Here is a 23,903-nt window from a genome sequence, read left to right on the forward strand (position 1 = left end):
TAAGGTATATTTTGCATATATTTTGTGTGACTGTAAGTGTTCATGTTTTTGGCTTTTAACTCTATTTTTGTGAAGGTAGATGGGTGCGACTGAGTGCATATTTGATGTACAGTGTCAGGTTTATAACTAACATTTATACTTTCCGTTCCTGAAAAGTTAGGCTACATCAAGAAGCATGTCTTCTGTTTTCAATTACTTCCAGCATTGGAAAAGCAAGGGAGAAAAGATTTAACTACAGACCAACCTGTCTTTTATGTTTAGGGAATTGTGTAATAGTATCTGAAGTGACACTTGTCAGTATTTACAAGTTATAAAAGTTTATTTGGTTCAGGTAAACACTGAAAAATCTGGCTAGTTTACTCATGTTTATGTATGATTTTCAGATCTGGTTTTTATTTTCTTTGTTCTCCTTAGGGGAGCAAGCTATTTTCAGGGTTTTTATCTTGGGTACAGATTGTTAAAGTCCTCCAAGTTTGCGAGCATTATCATCTGGAATTTTAGTTTGATCCTGCTCTGTATATATTTTCCGCAGTCTATTTCTTCTTTCAGACTTCTTTTCCCATTCTGGCCTCTGTTCCCTTGCCATCCTAGTGCTTTTTCCATGTATTTAACAGGGTATCCTTGCAGAGACTGTGTCTCTAGCTGTAGTCCCCTCCTGCAGAGCCATCAGATCTGGTCATTGTGAAGCATCCAACATCAGGAGGCCATAATGTCATAAACGTAATTATTGCTGCTTTCTTCATTTTGAAGAAGGCATAAGATTTGAAGGCTGAGTTCAACAATTGTTTCTTTCAGCTAGACCATAACTAAAGATGAGGTGACTGAGTTTTGAAAAATAATTTGCTTAGTAAAAATAAGCTGCTTTCCCATGTGACTGCATTTGAGAAGAGATTTGAAGCTGTCCTCCTTTCCTTCCCTTTCCACCTTTGTATTTCTGGTTTTGGCCAACACTTTGCACACATACAACTGTTCTCTGTGGGTTCACTGTGGAAAAGGTGCTTCATGTGCCTTTGGTGCCTAAAACTTACACTGTGAGCAGTCATGTGTGCTCTGTGTCCCAGTCTGAGCTGGGTAAAACTTACATGGCAACAAAGGAGGCTGAAGGAGACTCCATAGTGGTTTTAGATCCTTATGGAAGAGGACCTAGGTAGTAGATAATGTGCAGCACAGAAATTATTCTTTTTCCACTCACTTTTTGATGGAAAAATTATACTTTTTTAATTTTTTTTTTTTCTTGACCACACAGATATTGTCTGAACCACTGTTACTGGAAAAATTAAACAACTTTAAAATTTATCGGTTTGATATAGTGCTCAAGTGTAACTTCCTTTTGTCACATTAATACAAAACATTTATGAATGTCTGTGTGCTCTCAGTATTGGGCACACAGGACACTGTCACATCTCACCTGTCTCGTTTAATAGGCTCTGAGACAAGCTCTGCTGAAAGTTTTGATGATGCTGTTCCCCAGCAGGGTGAAGCGCTGCAGTCTCATGCAGTGATGTACCTATCCCCTGCTGTTGTGCTGTTTGCTGGCAATAAGTGTTCCTGAATGTCTAGATGTAGTAGTCAGATTATTGTCAAGATTGTTTACCAGCTTCCCTGCGTGAGTCTCGTGAGGGGAGCTGACAATATCGTAGTCTTGCTGCATCACATTTTGTACTGGCTCAGGTAGAGTATGCAAGTGTGTCACCTTGCCTATTTTTCTTTTCATTGTAGCAAAACCTCACTGTTGTTGGGCCTTCTGGTTTGGTGACATTGTTGTGTCAGTGTTTCCCTGTTTTCAGCTAAACTCAGCATAAAGTGAGGACGTATGACGTAGACTTCAAATATGGCAAATGGTTTGAGGGACGTCTATTTTGTGGTACCCTGTCTGAATCGTTGTGCTGAAAGGCTTTGCATTTTTGCTGCCTTGCTTTACCTCTTTAAAGATTCAGTTTTCAACCAAAATGACACAGAATTGCTGCCTATTAGAGACAAATTGGCAGGCAACAATCTGGGTTTTACTTTTAAAGATGACTAAAAGTGTGATCTGGAAAAGCTCAGTAGAAGTTTCTGCAGCTGGATCTGTTCCAGATGGAATTCCACAGTTTTCCATGATGCTCTGCTGTTGAATAACTGGACTTTCAGCTGCAATGTATCTATCACAGTGACGTGCATTGTGTTTGTGTAAGTGTACTGGTATTGGGAGAGAAGATGAGTTAAAGAGCACCAGGCAAGACCTTGAAAATTTATCATTCATTTCTTCTGAGGAAGTGGTTGTCTTGAAAATACTTATTGTCCCTTAGAGCACAGCTAGAAATAACAGCAATCTGAAGAACCTTAGGTACGTGGGTTTTTTTGTAATGTTTCTTTGTTTCTTTAAAAATTATTCAAACTTGGTATTGTTGCTTACTGCTGCCTCAATAGAGCAAGCAAGAGAGATCTCCTCAACTCTTATTTGAGTTTGTGATCCTCAGCATTAGGAAGAGCTGGATTCCTAGAGCTGCATGTTTTAAGACTGAAAGAAAAAGGATTGAAAATACAAAACTGAAGGCGCAGGTAGCTGGCTACATTGTATCTTCATATTATTTTCTATTACTTTTTTATGACTGACTATGTAGCTTAATAGATCATGATTTTGTATTTTGACATGTCTTCCAGAAAACATGTGGAGTTTAAAGCCTGGCTGAATGAATGTTGCTGTTGGAACATTACCTTAAGATTTGCTCAAACATTTTATTATTTTTAATGGCATTATCTTAGCTTTTAAATCCAGACCTGAGAGATACAGAGGAAGTGTGCGAACAGAGTGCTAAAACATTCGTAAAACCTACTTGGAAACAAATTCAGAAAACCTACTGCTGAAATATTGCATGTGAGCATGAAGGTCAACAGGGGTGGTTGCAAGTGTAGGACAAGAGGAGGGCATCGAATGAGAGGGATGGGAGCAGAGTACCAGAAGTCAGAGTGGCAGATACTTTCCATTTATGATCAGCTCCTTGCCTGGACAGGAAAACCCTTCTCAAGTGGAAAGTCAAGTGTGAAGAGCTGCACTGCTACCACTGGTGCAGAAGAAATGCTCCTGCACTTAGAGCACCATCTTCCCTGGCTGATGCCTGCCCCTCTCTTAGCTCAACTCCTCTGCCTATTGCCAGAGCTGTGACTGCTGTATGAGCCTCTGGTTGTCATGATGGGCACCAGACCACCCTGTCTTGTGTCATTCCTGCTGCATCACTGGGTGGCTAAATCCACTAGGCAAGAGCACCTGCATGCTTTCTGCTCCCATGGCTTGTTCAGCTTCATACCTGTGTGGTGGTACCTCGCTGTATGAGTTTGTTGTGGCTTTGCACATCCAGAAGGGACTGGCAGCATCACAGTGGTTAGTACTTGGTGCATGGTCATCAGCTCCTGCAGGCACTTCTGTTTCCATCTGCCCTTAAAGGGATATGTGGTAGCAGGTTTTTTTTGTGCAGACCAGAAATTGAAGACTGGCTTTCCACCACTGTGCAGCTTCTGCCTGTGTGATATTCTTTTCCAAGCTCTTATTTTTTTTTTTTCTATTAGAAATCAGTGGGAGAATTGGCATTGTCATTTAACAGGACAAGAAGAGCATTTTCCTCTTTAGTATGTCTTGGTCGTGTGAACTTGTCGTTCTTTCCTATTATTAAGAGCAAAGAGCTCCTAACTGGAAGTTGTTGGCATGGGCTCTGGTTTTCTGCTCTTGGAGTTTTGGTGAGAGATGAAGCTGGCCAACAGCAGGGGCATTGCCACAATTTCAACTGTCAGGCCACAGATTTGTGGCAAAGCACACTTGAGGACTAAGTGCATGATGTGGGCATTCTTGTAATCAGATGAAGGTCTTTGCTTGTAGAAGCAGATAAAAGGCAAGGGTAACTAGTGAATGATATCCCATGAACCTGCTTCCTGGACTATGATTGCAGAGAAAAATTGAATGCAACTCAGAGTTCATTTTGGGACTAGGCACTTTTACAAATGGTTTTGTGGAGCATAAAACCCCTTCAATTTCTATGTATTTTGTCCTTCAGAATGTGACCATCATTGTTGTTGCCTGTGATACTTGCACTTATGATTAAACAGTAGTAAGGGGGCAGTGCAGCTTTTCTACCCTTTTTATATACAGTAAAGGCTAAGTATTTCCTCAGTGAAAACAGCGCGAGTAAAAATAACGTGTTTCCCACAAATAAGCACTACAGGAGTAAAAGAAATTCTGCCTTTGTATCCGTGTGCACAAAGGTATGAGAGGATGAAGCAGCCTTTATTGGCAAAATCTGGGATCAGACCAGCTTCTGACATGCAGGGTAAGCTTAACAAATTTTCGTAGTATATATTAGATGAATTTGTCCTGCAAGGGTGGAATCCAGTCCTGATTGAAGACTCTGGGAAGTGTGCCAGGGATTCCAACAGGACCAGGATTCCAACTCTAGTTTGTATACAAATAATATTTCAGTATCTTTCGATCTTTGGGGACAACATATTTGAAATACTTCAGAGGGCAGTTGAAGAGGAGAGTCAAGGGTCGATCCTTCTACCATGAGAACCAGTGGCTGTGCCAGCGGCTTCCAGCAATGTCCTGTTTCTTCCTTTGTTTGCTAATGGGAAATGATAGACAAATGTCACAGAGATCAGGGGTGGGACCAGTATATGCAAATCCAAAGGTCAAGGGAAAGCTCTACTGGACCCTTATGTGACTGTGCAGTAGGAGAAAGGAGAGGAAGGAAGTAGGAATGGAAATGGTATACCCAGACTCAACTTCCCCAAGGGAGTAAATTAAAATGGGGACTTTTCATTACAACTGACTGGCTCTGAGATGAGAGCTACTACTGCTGTATGCTTAGAAGTGTATTGTGGTGTTGGCAGCAGCACACTAGATGTTTGCTGACACCTCTGAGACAATTAAACTCTATAGTGCTTCTTCCTCAGTGCTGAATTAGACCATGGATATGAGAGATGGACCAGCCATGGATCTTTTAGTTGCAACCCCGAGCTAACTCCAGCAGGGACAAAGTCATATAGAAAGGTCACTGTCAGCACTTTCATGTGCTTCACCCTGCAGCAGCTGGAGCTGACACAGGACCTGGCAGCTTCAAGGACATTTGTGATGTACACTGTGGTAACCTGTGCTGAAGGTGTGTGAAACATGTTCAGCATCCATAATGAATTGAGGGCCTGGATCATGGCATGATCCCGTGGGCCATCACAGTCTGCAGGGCACCAAATGAGAATCTCTATTCTATGTAATTACTTTATAGTTTTGCTTAGGATGCCACAGAGATGTTAACTAACACGTTCATCGGGTTTAAAAATGCCCCACCAATGTACGTAAGCTTTTTTTACTCTTATGGTGGAAAATGTACCTTATATTAAAAGCAGAGATTTTAATAGATGGAGGTTGTGACTTCCTTGTTGAAATTCTAGGAAATTTTCTGCCTTTTTCACGTAAAGTCAGTGTTTTGGACATGCACATTTAGCTGGAAGTGAAATGTTCTAAGAACTACAACTGAGACCTTAAGAAACCTCCAAAGTTTGGTTTTCCTATGCTAACTATGAACTGCACTTGGTTGGTTTGCCATTGATGAATTATGTGTGGAAGTCCTAACAAATGTGATCAGATGAAATAAGGCACAGGCTAGATTGGAATAAAACTGTGTGTTCATATGACCTGGTATGTTTATTTTGCCTTAAGTTCCAAATGAGCTATTCTGTTTGGGAAGGTATAAAGCTGCTTGATAGGAGTTTGTATGATTCCAGAGATATCCAGCATCTCAGATTAAAGAAAGAGCATGCATGAGGTATGACAAAAGACAAATCAGTCTTTTGAACTCCACTTTTTGACTTAAATGAAGTTATACCTGTTTCTAAAAGATCTGAGTGGCACCGAACGCTCCTAAAGCAGAATTAATAGGGGAGCAATGAAAATAACTTCCAAATTTTTTTGACAGATTTTATTAAAAACCACGATTTATTTGTTTTGACTGAATATAGATTAAGGAACTCTAATTCTCCCAGATATTGCAGCAGAATGTTTATCATACCCGCATTTCATGGGTGCCAGATTAAACAAGTCATATTTAGACAACAAGTCTTGTTTGCTGACCTGCTTTCAGCTGCAAAAGGGACAACGATGGGGTTCTGTTTTCACTCCTGAGGTGGAGGAGGTAGAAAGAAAGGTAAATGTCCTAGGGATACAGTAGATATCATGACATGTAGCCAGCCAAAGTAAAATATTCTCTATGCTTCTCCTTAACCAGTCCTTTACTGATATTTGAAAAGTCCACACTTCCACACCAGGGACAACTGAAGTGGAGGCAAATGGGCAAATGGGACATTTGGATTAATGGGGTACAACTCACAAAGCTGCTTGCACTCTTGGTCGAATTTTAATGAGACATTTGATACTTTTGGTGGTAGTATTAAGGAAAAAAAGAGGGCAATAATTTAGGTCTTGTGTTACCATCTGATCCTGCAGTGAGGACAGGTCCAAGGACACTCAAATGTCCAGTTGCAAGAATGTAGAAAATCTGTGCGTAGCTGGACTTGGAAGGGTCCTAAAATTTTTATCAGCAGCCACAGTAGTGAGATTCTACATTAGTGCAGGGTGGGTGTGTGCTGGTATGTAACTTCATTCACCAGCACGAGAGGCTTGTTGGGATAAGGAAGGAAGGGGATGTAGCTGGTACATGGTGCATGCAGATGTCTTTAGATAAGCTAGGAAATTTAGCAGAAGGTTCCTCTCATTACAAAGAAAGCAAGGTGGCATGTGCTTGTACAGTGCCGTGCCCAGACATGGCTTGGGTAGAACCATGTGCAATACACAGCCGTGCTATATTAGGGAATATGCTTTGACTTGAAGTTTCTTGGCTCAACTAGGTTGAAGCGGGTGCAGGGGTTCTGTGTAAACATTGCACTCTGGAAGCTCTTTCTGTGTAGTGGAAAGATGACTGATAGGTCTCGAAAGAAAGACATTTCTGTTTGTCAAAGACCTGAGTAGCAGTTCGCATTTTTGCTTTTTAACAGTCTGGCTCATCTGTTTTTTAAGTTCCCTTGGATGCTGAGTTGTCTCTGAAACCAGTGCTGGGAATAAGGTGAGGACAGCATTAAATCTGAGCCAGAGCAGTAAGTTATTTTACTGTCTATACTGGAATTATACAGCTATGTGGTTTTATATGCGTTTCTACCAAGCCAATTTATGTTTTTGCTTTCAAAAAGCATATTCCAGTAAATTGCTATTCAAATACTTAGTTGCCATTTACAATTGTGTATAACTGTGCCTTCCTCTGATTTTATATCTTGATGAAAGCTTAAAGAAATAAGATTTAAAAAGTTTTGAACTCTCTCATGGGATGAAACATAAAGGGGAGTGGGACTTGCATATGTGTGCCTTGTTCTGTGAGGGATTAAACGTCCTTTCTTGAAGAATGGACTTTTTAGCAAGACAGTGAAAGCCAACACATTTTAGCAATAAACCATAGTCAACTGAAGATCAGAGGTGTTATGTGAAGTGCAGAGAGGGAGGGATAGATTCGTATAGCTTTTGAAATGAAGAGGGTTTTTTGCAGGGACGTGGTGTTTGCAAGGGCACAAACTTTGCTGTGATTCTGATTCAGGTAACGTGGCAATGTGAGTAAAGGTTGTAGGTAAGTTACTTTGCTTATTTGTCATCTCTTTGTCTCAGTATGTCTTCAGGAAGACCACAGGGTTCATCAAACATGCCGAGATGTAAAGGTTCAGTCTCAGAATCAAAAGACACAGAGACCCCAAGAAGACCTTTGTATGAGAGGCTGTGTAAAACCTGAGGTCCTGAGAAAGAATTACCTTCAGCATATTCTGGGAGGTTTTTCTTTTTTTTTCTAAAAAAAGGCAAGGTCAAAGATCTTTGTAGCATTTTTCTATAGGTCCCTCTTCTGAGTCTGGTGGTGGAAAACTCTCAAGTGTCCACTTTAGATTCTTTCAGTCTTATTTCAGTGGTGTTAAGGTTGAAAAGATGCTAGGGTCCTGTTTTCAGGTAGAAGCAACAAACTGATAAGTTTTGTGGTGAACCTTTTCACAGTGTAAGAGTATCCCATATTCCAGTAATTTGCATATATGGGTAGATGCCAGGGGAATAGCACTGGTCAAACTGTTTCAGACATCTGCATCTATTTGCTAAATATATATGTTTCTGCTTTTTTAAAATTATTGATGACTTCTGCTTGAATTAGGTGAAAAACATACCTGGAAATAATTTGGAGAAAAAAGATATCAAAATATTTTCCATCATACTTTTAAAACCAAAATTTTTACATTTAAAATAAAGCTAGAGAACTTTTGGGGGTTTGGAGGTTGAATGAAACATTGCTTTTGATTTGAAATGGTTTTCTTAGGGACAGTTTTCCTCTTTTCAGAAAAATGAAACTTTTTTTGGTCTGACACCAAATTATTGAACTGTGTAACAGGAAAAAAAATGCAATCAAAGAATAAAAAAAAATAAAATTTCTTTGCACACATGAGATGATCACAGAGAGAGATATTTTCACATGTGGTTCTGAAGGCAGGTTCTGGAGTGGAGCTGGGTGGTGTGTTACATTTTGTCCCAGGATGTTTTCACCCATGAACAATTTCCATTTTAAAAAAAGAAACATTAAAATGTGCATGCTCCCAAAAACAGTTTGTAGAAAATGCTTCAAATAATTGGTACCTTAACCTATAAGTAAAGCAATTTTTGAGAGGCAAGAACTGTCTGAGAATCTTAGACAGTTTATACGCTATATAAAAAATGTATAGTGTATATTATATATTTTTGTGGACTTAGGAAACATTTTTAGACCAATTGATGTCATTGTCCAGTGGTTCTCAAAGGCTGAAAGACTATCATTTTTGGGAAGACAGTGAGCAGCACCGAACAGTAGACTTCTTCAAGTGAACTGATGACTCCTTTTCTTGCACTGACACAGCTTTGCTAACTAAATGTTGTACTGTTGACTTAATCTCTATTTCCCAATGGGTGCCTAATTTTTGAAAAAAGAAGATATTTGGATTGCAAATCTTCTGAATATCATCCAGTGGCTGGACCTCAGTCCTTTGAGAGGAGGCACTTTAACAAACCCTAGATGTCCTCCCAAGACAACCATCCATCTGATCTCCACTGCACAGCAGTAAAACATCCTGAGGATGGAGCAAGGTTGCTGCACCTGGGAACTTCTTATTGCTGCTGTGCAATGTCCCAGAGTGGAGGAGGAACAGAAATAGTTCTGGATTGTTGTCATTATCCTCCTCATACTTCCTCATGAGGAAGAGAGCGTGAGCTTTTGGAGATGAGAGATGGTGCTGAGGACCATGTAGAAAGGGAAGGGGTGGATGGGTATAATGTGGGTGCACAGAGTCAGGTGCTGTGCTGAAGAAGAATGTACCTTAACAGAGGTGGAGAGAGGTGGTAAAGGTGCAAATAAATCAGATGTCAAAGCGTGTCTGCTTTGGGAAGGTAGAGCAGGAAAAAAACTTTGGGATTTTCAATTCTGGCACACAAATTGTCATCCTAACAGTCAACTCTTTACATTTGAAATCCCTGATGGTGACTATACTCCACAGAATAAATGCTACTGCCTGGTACAGTCTTAGTTTTTCCGGACACCGTCATCTGCCTTCTGTGCACAGAAACCCAACATGTTGCTTTGAACTTGCTCTGTAGTGTACCATTCCTCCTTTGATCCTTGTCTCAGCCAGGGGCAACCACATCAGTTCTACAACTCACAGGCCCTCTAGCAGAGGAACTGAGGCTGGATTTAGTGGCACATGTAGGAAGGGGTGGAAACACTTCTTGGGAGAAGACAGCAGATAAGCTGCTCAGTGTTTTTCAAGGGGTACGTGGTAGTAAGAGTAAGCGAACATAAGATTGGAAAGAAGTCTTATTACAACTTGCTTTTTAGATATATGGTCTAACTGTGAGTTAAAAAAACCCAAACAACAAACCAGCAAGCAGCAGCAATTGCAGTGTCTCTATCAGATTTGCAAAATTAACTTTCCCTTTGAACCTCCACAAAGCAACCCTAGCCAGACAAATGCAATGAAAATCACATCAACAACAACAAAATTTTAAATCCCCGCAATCCAGGAACAAATCAGAAAGAAAAACACCCCTAGGAAAAGTAAACTAATAAGATAACCTTCCCAAAACTCTTGCCCTCAGCAGTGTTCTAATCCGAAAAATGGGTCAAAAAAAAGCCATGAATTCCCTTAAGCCATGCAAGGCTTTGCTGGTGCCACTGGTTTTATGTGGAGGACACTTGGAAGCTGCACTGGCGGGAAGGAACATAACATCTGCAAACAGAGTGCTTCAAATAACTTACAAATGCACCTTGGCTTTGTTTCCTTTAAACTGCAAGCATCTCATAAGCCACTTTTGAAAGTTTTAGTCAGCATCTGCACGGTGGCTTTCTCTGCAGCATAAATGGACTAATGGGCTGGGAAACATGGTTTGGGGGGGGAGCCATGGGGGGTGGAAATCCTCGGAGTGCAGCACAGAGTTTAGGATTGCAGAGGAAGCTGAGGCCTCCAGCCCTGCACAGGAAGCAATCTTAGAGCAGGCCTTAAATGCCAGATTCCAGGCAGAGTTTAACTAACCACTGACAGCTCTGTAAACAAAGCAGGGACAAAAAGAGAACAGCTTTCCCTTTTCTGGTAGTCATTTTTGGTTTGGGGGCTGCAGGGGAATTCTGTAATACTCGGCTTGATGGGATATAAACCAAGGCTGGAAAGGCTTTGTATATGAAGAACTGTAAAGGGGAAAATACTTCATGGATTAAAACTTAAAGAAGAAGGTAGGGCATGGGGAAAATTCGTGAATTAAACTACAAAAAAAAATATTGCTTCTTTTTGTTCTTTGAACAGGCTTTGTGTATAGTTTGGCTTCTGTTGGGTGATACTTAAAAGTGGTGGGTTATTTTTCTTCTTTTCTGTTTTCACTCTCGTTTTTCCACCTACTTTTTTCTCTTTTCCTTTTTTTCTCCCTCTCGTCTCGTTTTCTCCTCTTTTCACTTTTTTTTTTTTTCCTCTTTTATGAAGGGGGGGGTTGGGAACGGGCAGACGAGGGCTCGCTTTTGCAAAACTTTTAATTGTCTGTGAAACTAAAGAAAATAAGAACTCTCTCGTGCAGTGTTTTTACTGCTCTGACGAAAAATTTGAAGCTTAAAGTTAAAATCCCGCTGAATTGCTGCTTTTGTTTGTGGAAAAGACCTGTGACGTTACAAATAGCTAGTCTGCGGCTAGCAGATGTATACAGTCCTTGCTTAAAGCATGTTGATTTAATTTTAACTAGGAAACTAAACGCAGGCACGGGCTATGTTTATCCTACGAGACATTTCATTAATCTTGTTTATCTCAACAATGCTGAGGAAGTTAAATTTTTTGATGGAAAAAGAAAATAGTTACGGCAAAGTTAAGACAGCAAAGCAAAACTAAACGGACTCGGTCGTTTAAACACATCCATTGTGTTTTCGCTCTCGTCTAAGTGATCCTCTCCCTTTCAGATTTGGATCTTTCCAGAGCTTGAAACGCTTAAACACCCACCATGGATGACTTTGAACGCCGCAGAGAACTCAGGAGGCAAAAGCGTGAGGAAATGCGCCTTGAAGCAGAGAGGTGAGGTACTGCATACGGAAAATGGTGCTGGTGGGTCGCCTTTGACTAGCAGTAGCTTTGAGAATCTCTGTCTCAAATTCCAAAGTGTGCTCCAGCTAACCAAAGAGTCCTTGTGTTAATGTCTATGTCCCATAAAATAGCTTTAGTTAATATTGTGGGAGAGATGAGGGGTGTCCAGTGTCTAATTAGCTTAGGCTGTTGTAAATGTCCTGGCTTCTAGTTATTTTGTTATATGGATAAATGTGAACATCAAAGGTGGAATATGGGTGTGTGAAATCATTGATAGGAAAGCTCATGCTCAGATGCTACGTGGGTGTTGTGCAGAAGGGATTGTGTTTATCAGATATTTATATATGTTCGATAATATGTATGCTAAAGTTATAAGATATAATTGAAAGCTGAGATAGATTTGGTATGTGCAGTATAGCATATTTGTGAATTGTCTGCCATTAGTATGCAATTGCTGCTGTGTTTGTACTGCCTGTCGCTTTTTATTCATTTATAGTCACTTTATGGGGGCAACAAGGGCAGCATTTGCTACCAGTTATTACAGATTTATTTTGGTGAAAATGAAAGCAGAACTTGATGTGGGTATGATGTTGTCAATTTATGAAAGAAACACCATGAACATACTGGGAACGACATTTCAGTAGCTAACCTGTTTTACACTTGTATAGTTCTCTTTGCTTTTGTGGGATTTCCAATGATTTGCACTGGAATATGCAGAGAGAAAGTCAGGCTCCACTTATTTTTGTAAAGTCTTTAGTGATATAAAGATTTGATTTAGTTTATTAGTGCTGTGCTGATTTAAAGAAATAAAAGCTAGGTTTAAGCACATTTTGTTCCCATTTTTGTACTTCATTCTGAATATGGACTTCATTTCTGTCCTTTCCCATGTTCTGACAAAATCCTGGTGTTTTGGATTCTGAATGCTACAGAAGAAAAGTGATTTTTCAGAGCAGTTTTAAATGAAAGCCAGCAGAATGCAGTACGCTTTGTATGCCTGCTTTGAACTTTTTTATAAGGTCCTGCTACATCAGCAACTGCCTAATGAAAATTGATGATACTTGGGGGCGAGGAGGGAATCCCAGGTAGATGAGATGCAATAGCTAACTTTCTTCACAAAGGAAGTGCTACCATGCAAAACTGGGTGTGTGAGCTCTTGTCAGGCTATGCACTGAACCCATGAGCTCTGGAAAGCAGCAGCGTTGCTGGCAGATAAATAAACTCCTGTGAAGTGTGGTGGCCAAAGGGAAATGAGGCAGCAGCCTCCCTTTGCACAGTGCAGCCATTGCCATCCCTGAAAGGCAGAGCAGCAAATGTGACATGAAAGTTTCCCCTGGGCCTGGGGCTGTGTGTGCGTGTTGGGCAGCATGGGAGGGACTGCAGAGCCCGTACTAGTGTATGGTATAGCACGTGATGTTTATATACTTGCAGTGCACTTCTGCTTTAAGAAAATTTGTTTAAGGCAAGGCTCAAATTTTAGGTGTTGTTTTTTTTTTTTGTGAATAGGAACCCTGGGTGGCTTGTGGAGGGTGCTGGGGGGTGTAGTTTGGAAGGTGTTTTCTGCTACAGAAAAGTGTTGCTTGACTTCCCTTTGAAGACCTCCAAGCTCTTATGTGAGTGTGCAGAGGCTGTGGGGTGGCCTGGGTGTCAGCCATGGCTGGATTGTGAAGACAGCAGGGAGTTGGGGGTAAGGATTCTGCCTTTGCCACTATTGAAGCTTAAATCCAGGGCTTCAGGTATATATCCCACTCCTGCTTTTGGAAAGTGTTTTAGCCATGTCTAGGGTGGCTTTGTTGAGATTTAGTGTGGTAGTCTTCATGGAGGAGCTGCTCTATGGCAGCCTGGCCAGAAGAGAAGGGCTTAGGCCTGTGTCTCTATTTTCTCCCAAATTGCTGCAGATGCACTCCATGGCCTTTCCCACACATTTGAAGCCTTTTAACAGTAAATTGCTCTACACTAACTCTTGCTGTACTCCCTCCACTGCTGCCAACTCCAAGCATTCAAGTACCACGAGTCAGACTCCTTTGAAGTCATCAGACTGCTTTAAAAATCTCGAGATCTTAAAAATAATTCAGTCTGGCTTTTTTATTTTTGGTTTGCCTTAGCAAAAGCGGAGCCTGGCTCTCAAATTCAGACATGGCCCTGGGAACCAGGGAATCCCAAAATCTTCTCCGGCAGGGAAAGGTAACGTGGAGGAGGAGCTGAGCTCAGTGTTGGTCCCCATTGCGCTGCACTGCTCATGTCTAGTGAAAGGCAGCAACATTGGGGCAGTCATTAACAAATAAATATGTGATGCTGGATTGGTTTTGGCGAATTCAGATTTTTAGGGATTTAAGGATCATATTTACCTTTAAAATACGACCACAACACGTTCACATACGTGTCATGAGCTACAGCAGGCTTTCCTCTGAACGCTTTCAAGCATTTCATGAAGCAAATTGTGGAGCCCTAAGGTGCAGTGTGGAGGTTAAAAATGTTCTGTCAGCTCTCCAACTGTGGGCTGTAGCCTGACTGTGGGGAAACCACCACTGGTTGTAAGGATTTCCATTGGAAAATGGACAGATGGATGATTGTGTAGGCTGTAACATGTTTGCTAGGTCTCCCAGACACTGCTTAGACTCCTTTGAATAGAACAGTAAACCCCCAGATTCAAGCATACCACATCAAACAGTATTTGTAGCTCAGACAGTTGCAGTGACACATTTTGCCATTTCCTGGAATGAGGGTACATGGAATACATGTCTTTCCAGCCTGATGCCTGTGCCCAAGAAAGACCAAGGGGTGAAAATGCGTTGTAGCAGCATGGACTCATGCACCACATGCCCAAGAGGAAGTGACTTGATGTTACTGTGCCTTTACCAGGGGCCAGAGGCCATGTTGGGACTGGTCAGGATACATGTGCCACCAGATTCCCAAGTACCTGTGATGCTGGAGCCACTGGTGTCCAGCTATTTAAGTCTAATCTTTGGAGAAGCTTAGTCTAAGTTCAGTCCTGGAAGTCTGGTGTTAGGCTTTGTGTTTTAGGGGTTTTTTTCCATTAGAAGTCATTCGGAAATGATGCTTTGTTGTGCTGTGTAGCCTTTGCACTGTGGGTTCTTATGCTTGGGATTGAGCCTGTGAAGAGGCCAGTTTTGTCTTTTGAAGACCAACATTGCGTTTCAGCCTTGGTATGTGCTCTGGCTAGTAGTTCATACTGTGGCAACTCAGATACAAATTGACACCAACTCAGAAAGCAAGTGGTTTTTTGGCATTTTAATCTCTTACCTTTTCTAGGTATCCCACACATTCAGGATTCCCCACAAAGGCTCACTGCGCCCACCCAGAAATTTTGTCCAGCCGGAATTTTTTTTACTATTTATATTTGTCTGGATCTCTGGAGGCCTATCAACATATTTGTAGCAGCGCTGCAGACCTGTCTAGGGGGCATGTGTCCAACAGCAGACATATGGGACTTTGTCCAGCTTTTTCCCAGGCTGTCAGATTTATTGCACGTGCTGAGGCTGGCGGAGACCCAGCAGCCCTTGTACCTCATGGGAGAGCAAGGCTTTTCAGGCATAGACTGGGAAACCCAGGACAAAGTATGGCAGTGTTGGCTGTGCCAGTCTCCTGGCATTTTTCATCTGGTCTGTATTGGTCAGGCGTGAGGTCAGGGAAAAAATGACCCTACCAGTCGTTTGGGTGATGGGATGTGTTACATCTTTAACTGCTCTGTGGCAAAGCCAAGGCTTTGTCCTGCTCCCCAGAGACAGAGGGAGTCCTTTGCCTGGGACAATGGTTGTATAAGGCTCTGAGGTATCAGTCCAGAGCTGGCTGAAATCAGTGTGAAGCTTTCCACCAACTTCAGTGGGCTTTGGATTAAGCCCTACCTGAGTTATTCCAGCCAGCTGATTTATGAGGCAGTCTCAGTGGCAGCCTTGAAGGAGCTGGATGAATGCTTTGCCTTCCCAGCCACAGGGTACATACTGTGCTGGAGTGTCAGGGCTGTTACAGAAATGGGTTGCACTTAAGTGACAGGAAAAATCCCATATGTAATTGAAGCACAGGGGATTGACTTTCAACAAGGGAAAAAACAAATACCACCTGCTGCTTCGTGCCTCTTCCTAGACAGTAAAATATGTTCTCTTGAACAAAACCATTGGGTTTTGTCATTTTGATGTTGTAACTGACACTGGAAGAATTTAACCTGGGGCTGGGTAGAGTGTGTGTGTGTCTAGAGGAGTGGTGCTTTCTATCTTGCTGATGCACTTTGGTCTGCCACAGTTGCATGCAGCTGCAGTGAAAAACTGAGGTGAAATACTTCTTGAAGTGACAATAGACCTACTTCCTTGACTTCAGCATAATTGAGAGAAAAAATTGGCCCCTTAAACTCTCTAAAGAATAGTTCTCAGGTCAATCTTTGTAGCACTTAAGCCTCAGTTTTATGACTGGATGACTTGCCATTGTACCAGCAATGTATTTTCACCTCTACTTGGTGTTCGCGTTGTTTTGTTTTGTTTTGTTTTTTTTTAATTGTACTAGGAAGCTGATCCAATTTACTTCATTGTCATACCATCATGACTGAAGACTTCAGGAAGGTCATTGTCAGATTGGTCTTCATTAAGTTGAAGCTTAACTTTGAATCTGAACCACAGCTTTGCCCTGTATAATGTTCTTCCCTAAGGGACTGCAGGTCATTTCATGGGGAAGGAGAGGTGTAGGTCATCCTGTTGTAAAAATAGGGCAAAGAGAAGTGGCTATCTAGCATCAAATCACAAATCACTGAAAAGACTCTCTAAATCCATCCTGTAAAATGTCTTGACAGGGGTCACAGTTGTCCTGACTAAAGGGCTCATCTTTTTGCAGACCAATCAGATGTTACTAAATATACCCTAAAAAGGGCATGTGAGTAGGACATACAGAAAAACACTGCCATTAAAGCTGTATAGTTCCTCATAGATTATTAAAGGCAGTAGTTAAAAATTCTTTAAAAAAAAAAAAAAAAACCCACAACAAAAAGAAAAAGGATCCAACGGCTCAATCGCAAACTCCTTCCAGTCTCTCACTTAAACAGTTTTATAAGGCAGTGTGGTTCATATTCTTGGATGTGGATTGGGGAATGCTCATGGAAATAACCCAGCTTGCAGGTCGGGGATGGCAGCAGCCTGCAGCAGGCTTAAAGTCTCCTGAAGTGGTAACTTACTTAATGCAACTTCAGTTAAAAAGAGGACAGGTGGTTACTTCCAAAACTTATCTCGGTATGACTGAAAAAGGAGTCAAGCGAATTTCAGTCCAGATCCATGGAGGCATGTACAGAACCAGAAAGGTATTTAACATTTTACTGTTCCTGTTGAGTCTGATGTAGCTCAGGTAAACATACAAAGGACTGATTCACCAAGTTAAGAAGGTAAATCCAGCAGGGTACATCTTTGCAGGACAATGAGAAGCATGTTTCTTGTTTCTTGTCTTCTGGAGAGGTAAGACAGAATATATTTGTTTCCATAGCATCTAAATGATATTGTAGAGCCAGGAAGTGTCATCCTTGTCACCCACAGAAAGTAAACAATTTCCTTTTCCTGTCCAGGATGGTGAGGGTAAGTGTGTGTCCATGTTAGATCAACACTGAATGACCACAAATAGCTTTTGAAGCTGCTTCTCATTCCTGCATTGGCATCATCCCTAGTATAGGGTGTACATTAGTAACAAATGTGAAACACTGTTGAGAGTTTAGGAGTGAACATAAATGGTTCCTTTCCATTTTTTTTTTTTTTCTCGAAAGATTAGGACTTGCCCATTTCTTGTTCCCAGAGTGCTTCAACTGTGCTTCAGTTCAGGCTTGTGTACAGGGAAAGGAGAATATGATCTTAATACAAGTTTTCAATGAGTACATATATAAACATAAGAGGAGCTGGCTGCATATGTGTACCATATCATTTCCCAGTGTTCATGTTTTATTTCACAATCGTGCTTACCCAAAAGTTCAGCCTCTGTCCTCTTGAGGGCTGTGCCCTTGTCTATTCCAAGCCTCTTTTGCTACTAGAACAGAAACTACAGTGGCTTTATGTCTCCACAAACTTCATATATCCTGAAGCTGCAAATACTTTGAGGGTTTCTGTTTGTCTTTCTGTAAAATACTCACCTTCTGGCAGAGCTGAGACATGACATCGTCTGCCCAAGAGTTAAATATTAAGACAATGAATAAATAGGATCAGAAATGCGTGAGAGTTGAGAAAAAATTGAAGCAGAGTGCTCCAGTTGTTAACCTGTCTCCACAGCTGCCTTGAACTCCAGGACTGACAGGACATATTTGGATTGTTGAGGTGGGTTTGGCCCTTCACACTGCATTGCTGTCGTGCAGTTCTTGGAGCTCATTCTTAAACCCAGAGAGAAAAGCATGACCCAGTGGCTCATTAAAGCATGCTCTACTGCAGCCATTCTCAAGTGAGAGTGGATACTACACAAGTCTTTGCTATTGTAGCTTTTCAAATGCCCTGGAGGAAATAACCAAACTTATGCAAAGCTCAGTAGAATTTACGGCATAATTTTACAGTCATTGTGTGTTTTTTTTCAGATTATATTTTCTTTAACATCATTGTGAAGAAATGTTTTATAAAAGAAGCTTTGTTCTTTCAAATAAGACATGTAGAGTATGAACTTTACTGAGCTAAACCAACTGCAATTCATAAGCATACAACAAAATCAGGTCCTTAGTATTTCATATAGTAATCCACATATATGTCAGGATCATTCTATAATCTGTGTACTACATGTACTGTACCAGCCAAGCTTTTGGGAGGACAGCCCAAATCTAGCACCCAGACAGCTAACAAAATGCTCCACCTTTAATCCCATTCAGCAGAGTGTCACATGGGCTTTGGAAACACCAAGGAATTTTGGAAATTCCCAGGTGAAAAGAGAAATCCAATCCTATAACCAGGTAACCCACCTACCACCAAAAGGAAGTCTGCCCTTTTTTTCCTACTGTATATTTATGAGCTTTAACTAGATTGAAGTCCTTCATGAACTGGATCTTACTTAAATGCCTAATAAATATGGGCGTGGAGACACAGCTTTTGGTGCTCATTATTGATGATTTTAGTATGCCTGTTTAAAAGAGCACCATGTGAGGAGTAACACAACACGATATTTTATCATAATTTTCAGAATTAGACCAAAACATAGGCATTGCACAAAGAAAATCGTGAGGCTGAAGGAACGTAGCTGATTCAGTGCAAATAAGTGTCAGTGGCTTTCCTGCCATGTTTTGTTGAAAAATAACATCTCTTTAGTATGTTATATGCAAACTGGCAGTATGCAGTCTATTAAGCCAGAGTAGCCTGAAGTGCTCTTGCAGCACTGTCCATCTCTCATTGCACCTTCAAACAGTGTAAATCATATCTGCACCCTGAATTTGCTCACACAAAAGGCTTCAGATACTTGAGATGCAAAAAAGCTGCATTAACTGAATATTTACCTAAGGTTGTGAAGGCAGAGAGCCTTCAAACTTCCCATACCAGCCCCAGTGGAGCAGTGTGATGTCTGTGACTGTAGCTACGTATGCCCCTTGGAGGCAGACACAGAACCTCAGATTCCCCAGCAGCATTTTCTGTTCCCTGGTAAGGAGCACTTCAGCCCTTCATGTAGGTTACCTTCAGTTAACTCCATAAAACAGAGACCAAAGACACTGTTCTAAACTGACTCAGAATAAAAGAGGTTCAGTTCTTCATCCCTGGTCTATTTTTGTCAGTCTTTCCTAAGCAGAACCGTCCCTCATCTTCAGTAATCTGGACAGCCAGTATTCGGTTGTCAGGAAAATGCCCCAGAGCTATTTCTAAGTCTTATTAGATGCCTAACCCAGTCTCTCTTCTTAAATAAACCCAGTTGATCTGTATTTCTTCCTAGACAGAAAGTATATAATCGAGCTCTCAGTTGCTTAGTCATTTCCCACATGCCTGATATCCAGCTAGCAAAAGAGGCAGGGTTAATTTAATTCATTGTATAAAGAAGCATTCTCAGACCATAAGATTGTGTCTACTGCATCACACAAATCCATATACTTACAAATGAGTTTGCTGACAATTCTACATTAACCCTTCTTTTGATTAAATGAGGCCTTATTTTTAATAGTGATGCTCTGCAACAAATTTAATTTAGTCTAAAAAAAAGCAAAAGGAATACCGTGTTGTTCCCATATGAAAGAATTTGATGGTTGAATACCCCGTCTTAAAAAAAAGTTTTAAAACTATTTTTCAGGTGAGTACATTTGATACATTTATCTGTCATAATATATTCTGTTGGCTCCATATGCATGTTGCAGGTGGCTGATGACGTATATCCTGATTGTTCAGCCTGCCCACTGAGGTAGGTCACACAGGGTCTTGATGCTTTTTTTGGACAGAAGGCCATAAAGTGCTGCTCAGACAGCTGGTTACTTCTCCCAGCCCCTGACATGCAGGTTGATTGTTAGTACAGCCCTCCTTGCTGTTGCCTAAGAGGGAAGGTGGGAGCAAAGTGAGCAGGGCTGCCCTGCACTGCCCTCCTGCCACAGCACCCACACCCTGGCCCCAGGGGCTGAGCAACTACTTATGAGTAGAACATATGGGGACAGACTTGGGCTGGTGGTCCTGAGCCCAGAGAGCTGCTCTGCATATGTGGTGACACAACTCTGTGTCTGGGGTAGGTATTAAGGTGTCTGGGGGAGGCTGCTCCGAAGGAGAACATTGTCAGTGTTTGATTTGCTCTTTTGCTCTGAACAGAAGAGAGTAACTAGACACAGCCTCTAAACCCACAGCTTTCCAGACTTGGATGGATATGATCCCTTAATTGTTAGATTGCAATGCCTTTTTCTTAGGGAACAAAAATATTGTTGAACTTGTTGCTTAATTCTTCAGGGCATTCTGGGCTCAGAATGGTAGAAGCTATTAGGCATGATAGAGACTGAAGTTATTGCCCAGCTGTAAGACTCTCTAAGGAATGACATGAAAATAAATTTAGCCAGTGTGCTCCTAGGAACATCTGCTTCTCAGTGCGAGTTTGCATTTTATTAATGTCTTTATGATCTAATATCTTAAATTAAACCAGATAATCAGAATATTAGATTTCCCTTTAAAAAAGATTAGGTCCATTGGTTTGCAGGGATAATAGGTTAAATAAATCCAAACACTAACAAGTTTTACACACAAATAAGCAAAGTATGAAAACACTGTCAAATTGCTGGCAGCCTGGGCAAAGCCATCCTTTTACAGCTCAGTTGAAAGAACTATGGTGGGAAAATGTGATTTGCAAATGGAACTCCAAACTGATTTCAACTTGCAGAAGCATCTCTTTGGTGGATTAGCTTCTGCATTTTTGGTTTTGAGCCCTTAAATTAGTTTTTAATTACTGAAGATAAATGTTTATCAGCAGCTTTATTTCTCTCACCATAACCTACTTATTAGCTCATGCTAAACAAGGAAAATCCCTCTCGCCAGCAGATTGTTCTTGTGTAATCAAGGTCTTTCATAGAATAAAGTCATTAGGTGTCTGTGCTTCTTGGTCAACTTAATTCATCAGCATGCAGCTCTAGAAATATTCCTGGCCAGAAATAAGGTCAGTGGGCAACTACTCCTTAGAAGTCTAATGACAGCGCAGCCCCTGGGAATGCTGGCCTGCAGCCTGACCAGAGGGGTCAGGTTAACAGAAGTGACACAGCTACAGATTAGAAGGAGCAGCATTTGTGCCAGTGTTGCAGCTGAGCCCTTCTCTTCCTGGAGAGCAGCAAGGGTGATGGGAAGTGGAAAAGTAGAGCAGCATGCTTTTCTTGTCACTTATTGGAAAGTATAGACTGGTGGGTAGTGTGTGTGACAGTTAAAGGTTAGCTTCATCTTGGTTACATTAAGGAAATATAAATACATCTTTTTCTCCTCTTTACTTGAAAACCTGTTTATTGGTCCAAATAAACTTGCTTATTAATAGTCTTTACTGGATAGTCTGTTGAATACAAGGACAGCAAGTTTGCCATGCTGACAGAAAATCAAGAGAAGACTGCAACTCAACAGCAAGGTGTGGCTTTCTTTTTGTTTGAGTTGTTTTTTTCCCTGTCATTTGCTGAAAACACACCTCAGTTTCCTTTAAGGCAGTTTGTGACCCGTTTTTGATGCCGACATTTTTTAAGCCAGCAACAGGGACTGCTCTGGTAAAGGTTACCTTCTAGGCAGGCTGTGTTCCTGTGCTGAGACCGTAAGAGAAGTGCTGAAAATTAGTGCTCAAAAGCAGGGCTTCTTCAAAAGTTTGGTAAAGTTATTTCTCCATACTATTACTTACCTCTTCTGCCAGCTTGAGACAACATCTTGGTATATAAAGTGATTGACTTGAGCAAGCGCTTCGTTCTTTGTGAGCCCTCTTTGTATGATTTAAACCTGATGTATATAGTGGTAAATTTTTAAGTCAATTAAATGCACACAGGGGAAAGTAACCAAATTACCGTGACTCAATTTACTGCTTGTCAGCCAAGCCTCTTGCAAAATTGGTCTTATTGTGAAACAACACAGGAGGGTAAGCCCAGTCATGCTGGAGATTGGATGAGATGATCTCCAGGGGTCTTGTTCAGCCCTAACTGTTCTGTCATTTGGACTGGGAGGTTTACATTGATTTACTTCACTTGGTTTCGAACCAGGTTTGAGGTGAACTTTTGCTACTTCTGTGCAGAGACAAGGACTCTATAACTGTGATGAGGTGCTTTGGTGCTGGACTCCCTGACAAGTAATCTCTTTTGATCCTCACTTTCCATGCAAATCCTGCTGCTTCCTATAGCTGCTTTTGTTTCTGCTGTTAACTTGGCTCTGTGGAGGGATGGGAGGCATAGATGACAGACAGGGAAGCTCAGACACTGATCTACCTCCAGTGCCTTAATGTTACATGTTGTGTGGGGTCAGGTACAGATCAGGGGAAGGCTGGCAGAGTCAGCCTATGACTACAGCTATTCCTGCTCCCAGCGGCTGAATTCCTTGGACTATTACATTTCAAAGGTGAATAGGGAGAGACTAGAAAGAAAAATCTAAGCAACATCACTTTTAAAATGAGAATAGCACTGCAGAAATTATTGGAAACATATACAGTTACTTGTTCATAAGACATACAGTTTCTTACCACAAGACAGCTTAACTCTCAGAAATACCTCTTTTGGGCTTGGGGGTGGGTAGGATGTTTTTCTTGAGCAAAATTCCAACAAGCAGCCAGTGCTAACAGGAGCAAGCTGTTTTCAAAGTGATAGGCAGAAAATCAGATACTGTGTATCAATCCTGGCAATTTCTGAAAGTCAGTGTTATAATAGAGTATTGAGAAATAAATAGGGCTGAAATTGACCCCAGAGCAGAATGCTTACTTAATATAAAGAATAAAACCTTTTCCTTCTGTGTTTTTTAGCAGAGAAAAGAAGATAAATGGCATAAATGGCTTTTAGTGAAATGGATCTTTTGGGAGGGGGAAGAAAAAACCAGCCAACAAACCTCATAAATTTATTTTTAACCTTCATGTGAATTGAAAAACTTTTAATCAAAACCTAGCAATCAGATTTTCACAGAAATGCTTACAGTTGAAAAGTCAACCACCATGAAAGGCTGCCTTCACTCCTCGCACTTAGTGCTTATCATCTTGTCAGAGGACCAGGGCACAGTAGAGACTGGAGAGGAAAGCCCTTTTCATGATCCATGTACAGATGTTTTTTTGTCCAAGTGCACTCTTGTGAGATGATTATACCATTGCATTAGTATGTCACATCATGCCATCCCTTGAGATGAAGTCCTCAATGTTCAATCTGTTTTCTCCCTTTTTCCCATGGAGAAAATGTTTATGACTGGTTGGAAAGGAAAAAAAAATCGTGTATTTCCATAGGAATAGCACGACTGTAGTTTCTTTAGAATAGGTTTCTCTTACTAGCCTGTAATCACCAAGCTGAACAGTCCTCACAGCTTTTTCAAGTTCATATTCAGCACATACAAAATGACAAGCTTTTTTTAGGCAGTGTTGCTCAGATCATTCCCGAGATTCTCCAGCGGCTACTACTTCAGTGTCTTAATAAGGCAGCACCATAGCTGGGAAAGACAAGGAGATGGCTTTTCTAAACACTGGCAGCACATGGATTCCTTTTATGGTCCAGCTTGCACAGTGGGGTATTCCTCTGAAGGTCAGTGACATGGATAACAAAATACTTCCACTGCAGCTAACTTTTTGAGGGCAGGCATCATGTGTCTGGTGCCACATGTTCAGGCTGTTCTGAAAAAGAGAAAGAAATATTTGGGTAGGGAAGTATAGAAAGAGGGGGAAAA

The 23,903-nt window shown here is 41.2% G+C and overlaps 1 protein-coding gene across 2 annotated transcripts in view; it reads left to right on the forward strand.

Annotated features, from left to right (window-relative positions):
* The first annotated feature begins 10,581 nt into the window (after window positions 1-10,581).
* CALD1 (caldesmon 1) overlaps window positions 10,582-23,903 on the forward strand; it is a 98,813-nt gene continuing 85,491 nt past the window's right edge. Inside the window, exons 1-2 of one of the 2 annotated variants that reach the window (XM_027747449.2) lie at window positions 10,582-10,796; window positions 11,505-11,616. In XM_027747449.2, coding sequence (XP_027603250.1) covers window positions 11,546-11,616 — 71 coding nt within the window. In that variant the 5' untranslated portion in view covers window positions 10,582-10,796; window positions 11,505-11,545. The remainder of the gene's footprint in view (window positions 10,797-11,504; window positions 11,617-23,903) is intronic. The other variant, XM_027747454.2, reaches the window with a different exon arrangement.

The sequence above is a fragment of the Pipra filicauda genome, unplaced genomic scaffold (assembly GCF_003945595.2).
Source record: "Pipra filicauda isolate LSUMZ 115617 unplaced genomic scaffold, ASM394559v2 scaffold104_size2351352_pilon, whole genome shotgun sequence".
Taxonomy (NCBI): Eukaryota; Metazoa; Chordata; class Aves; order Passeriformes; family Pipridae; genus Pipra; species Pipra filicauda.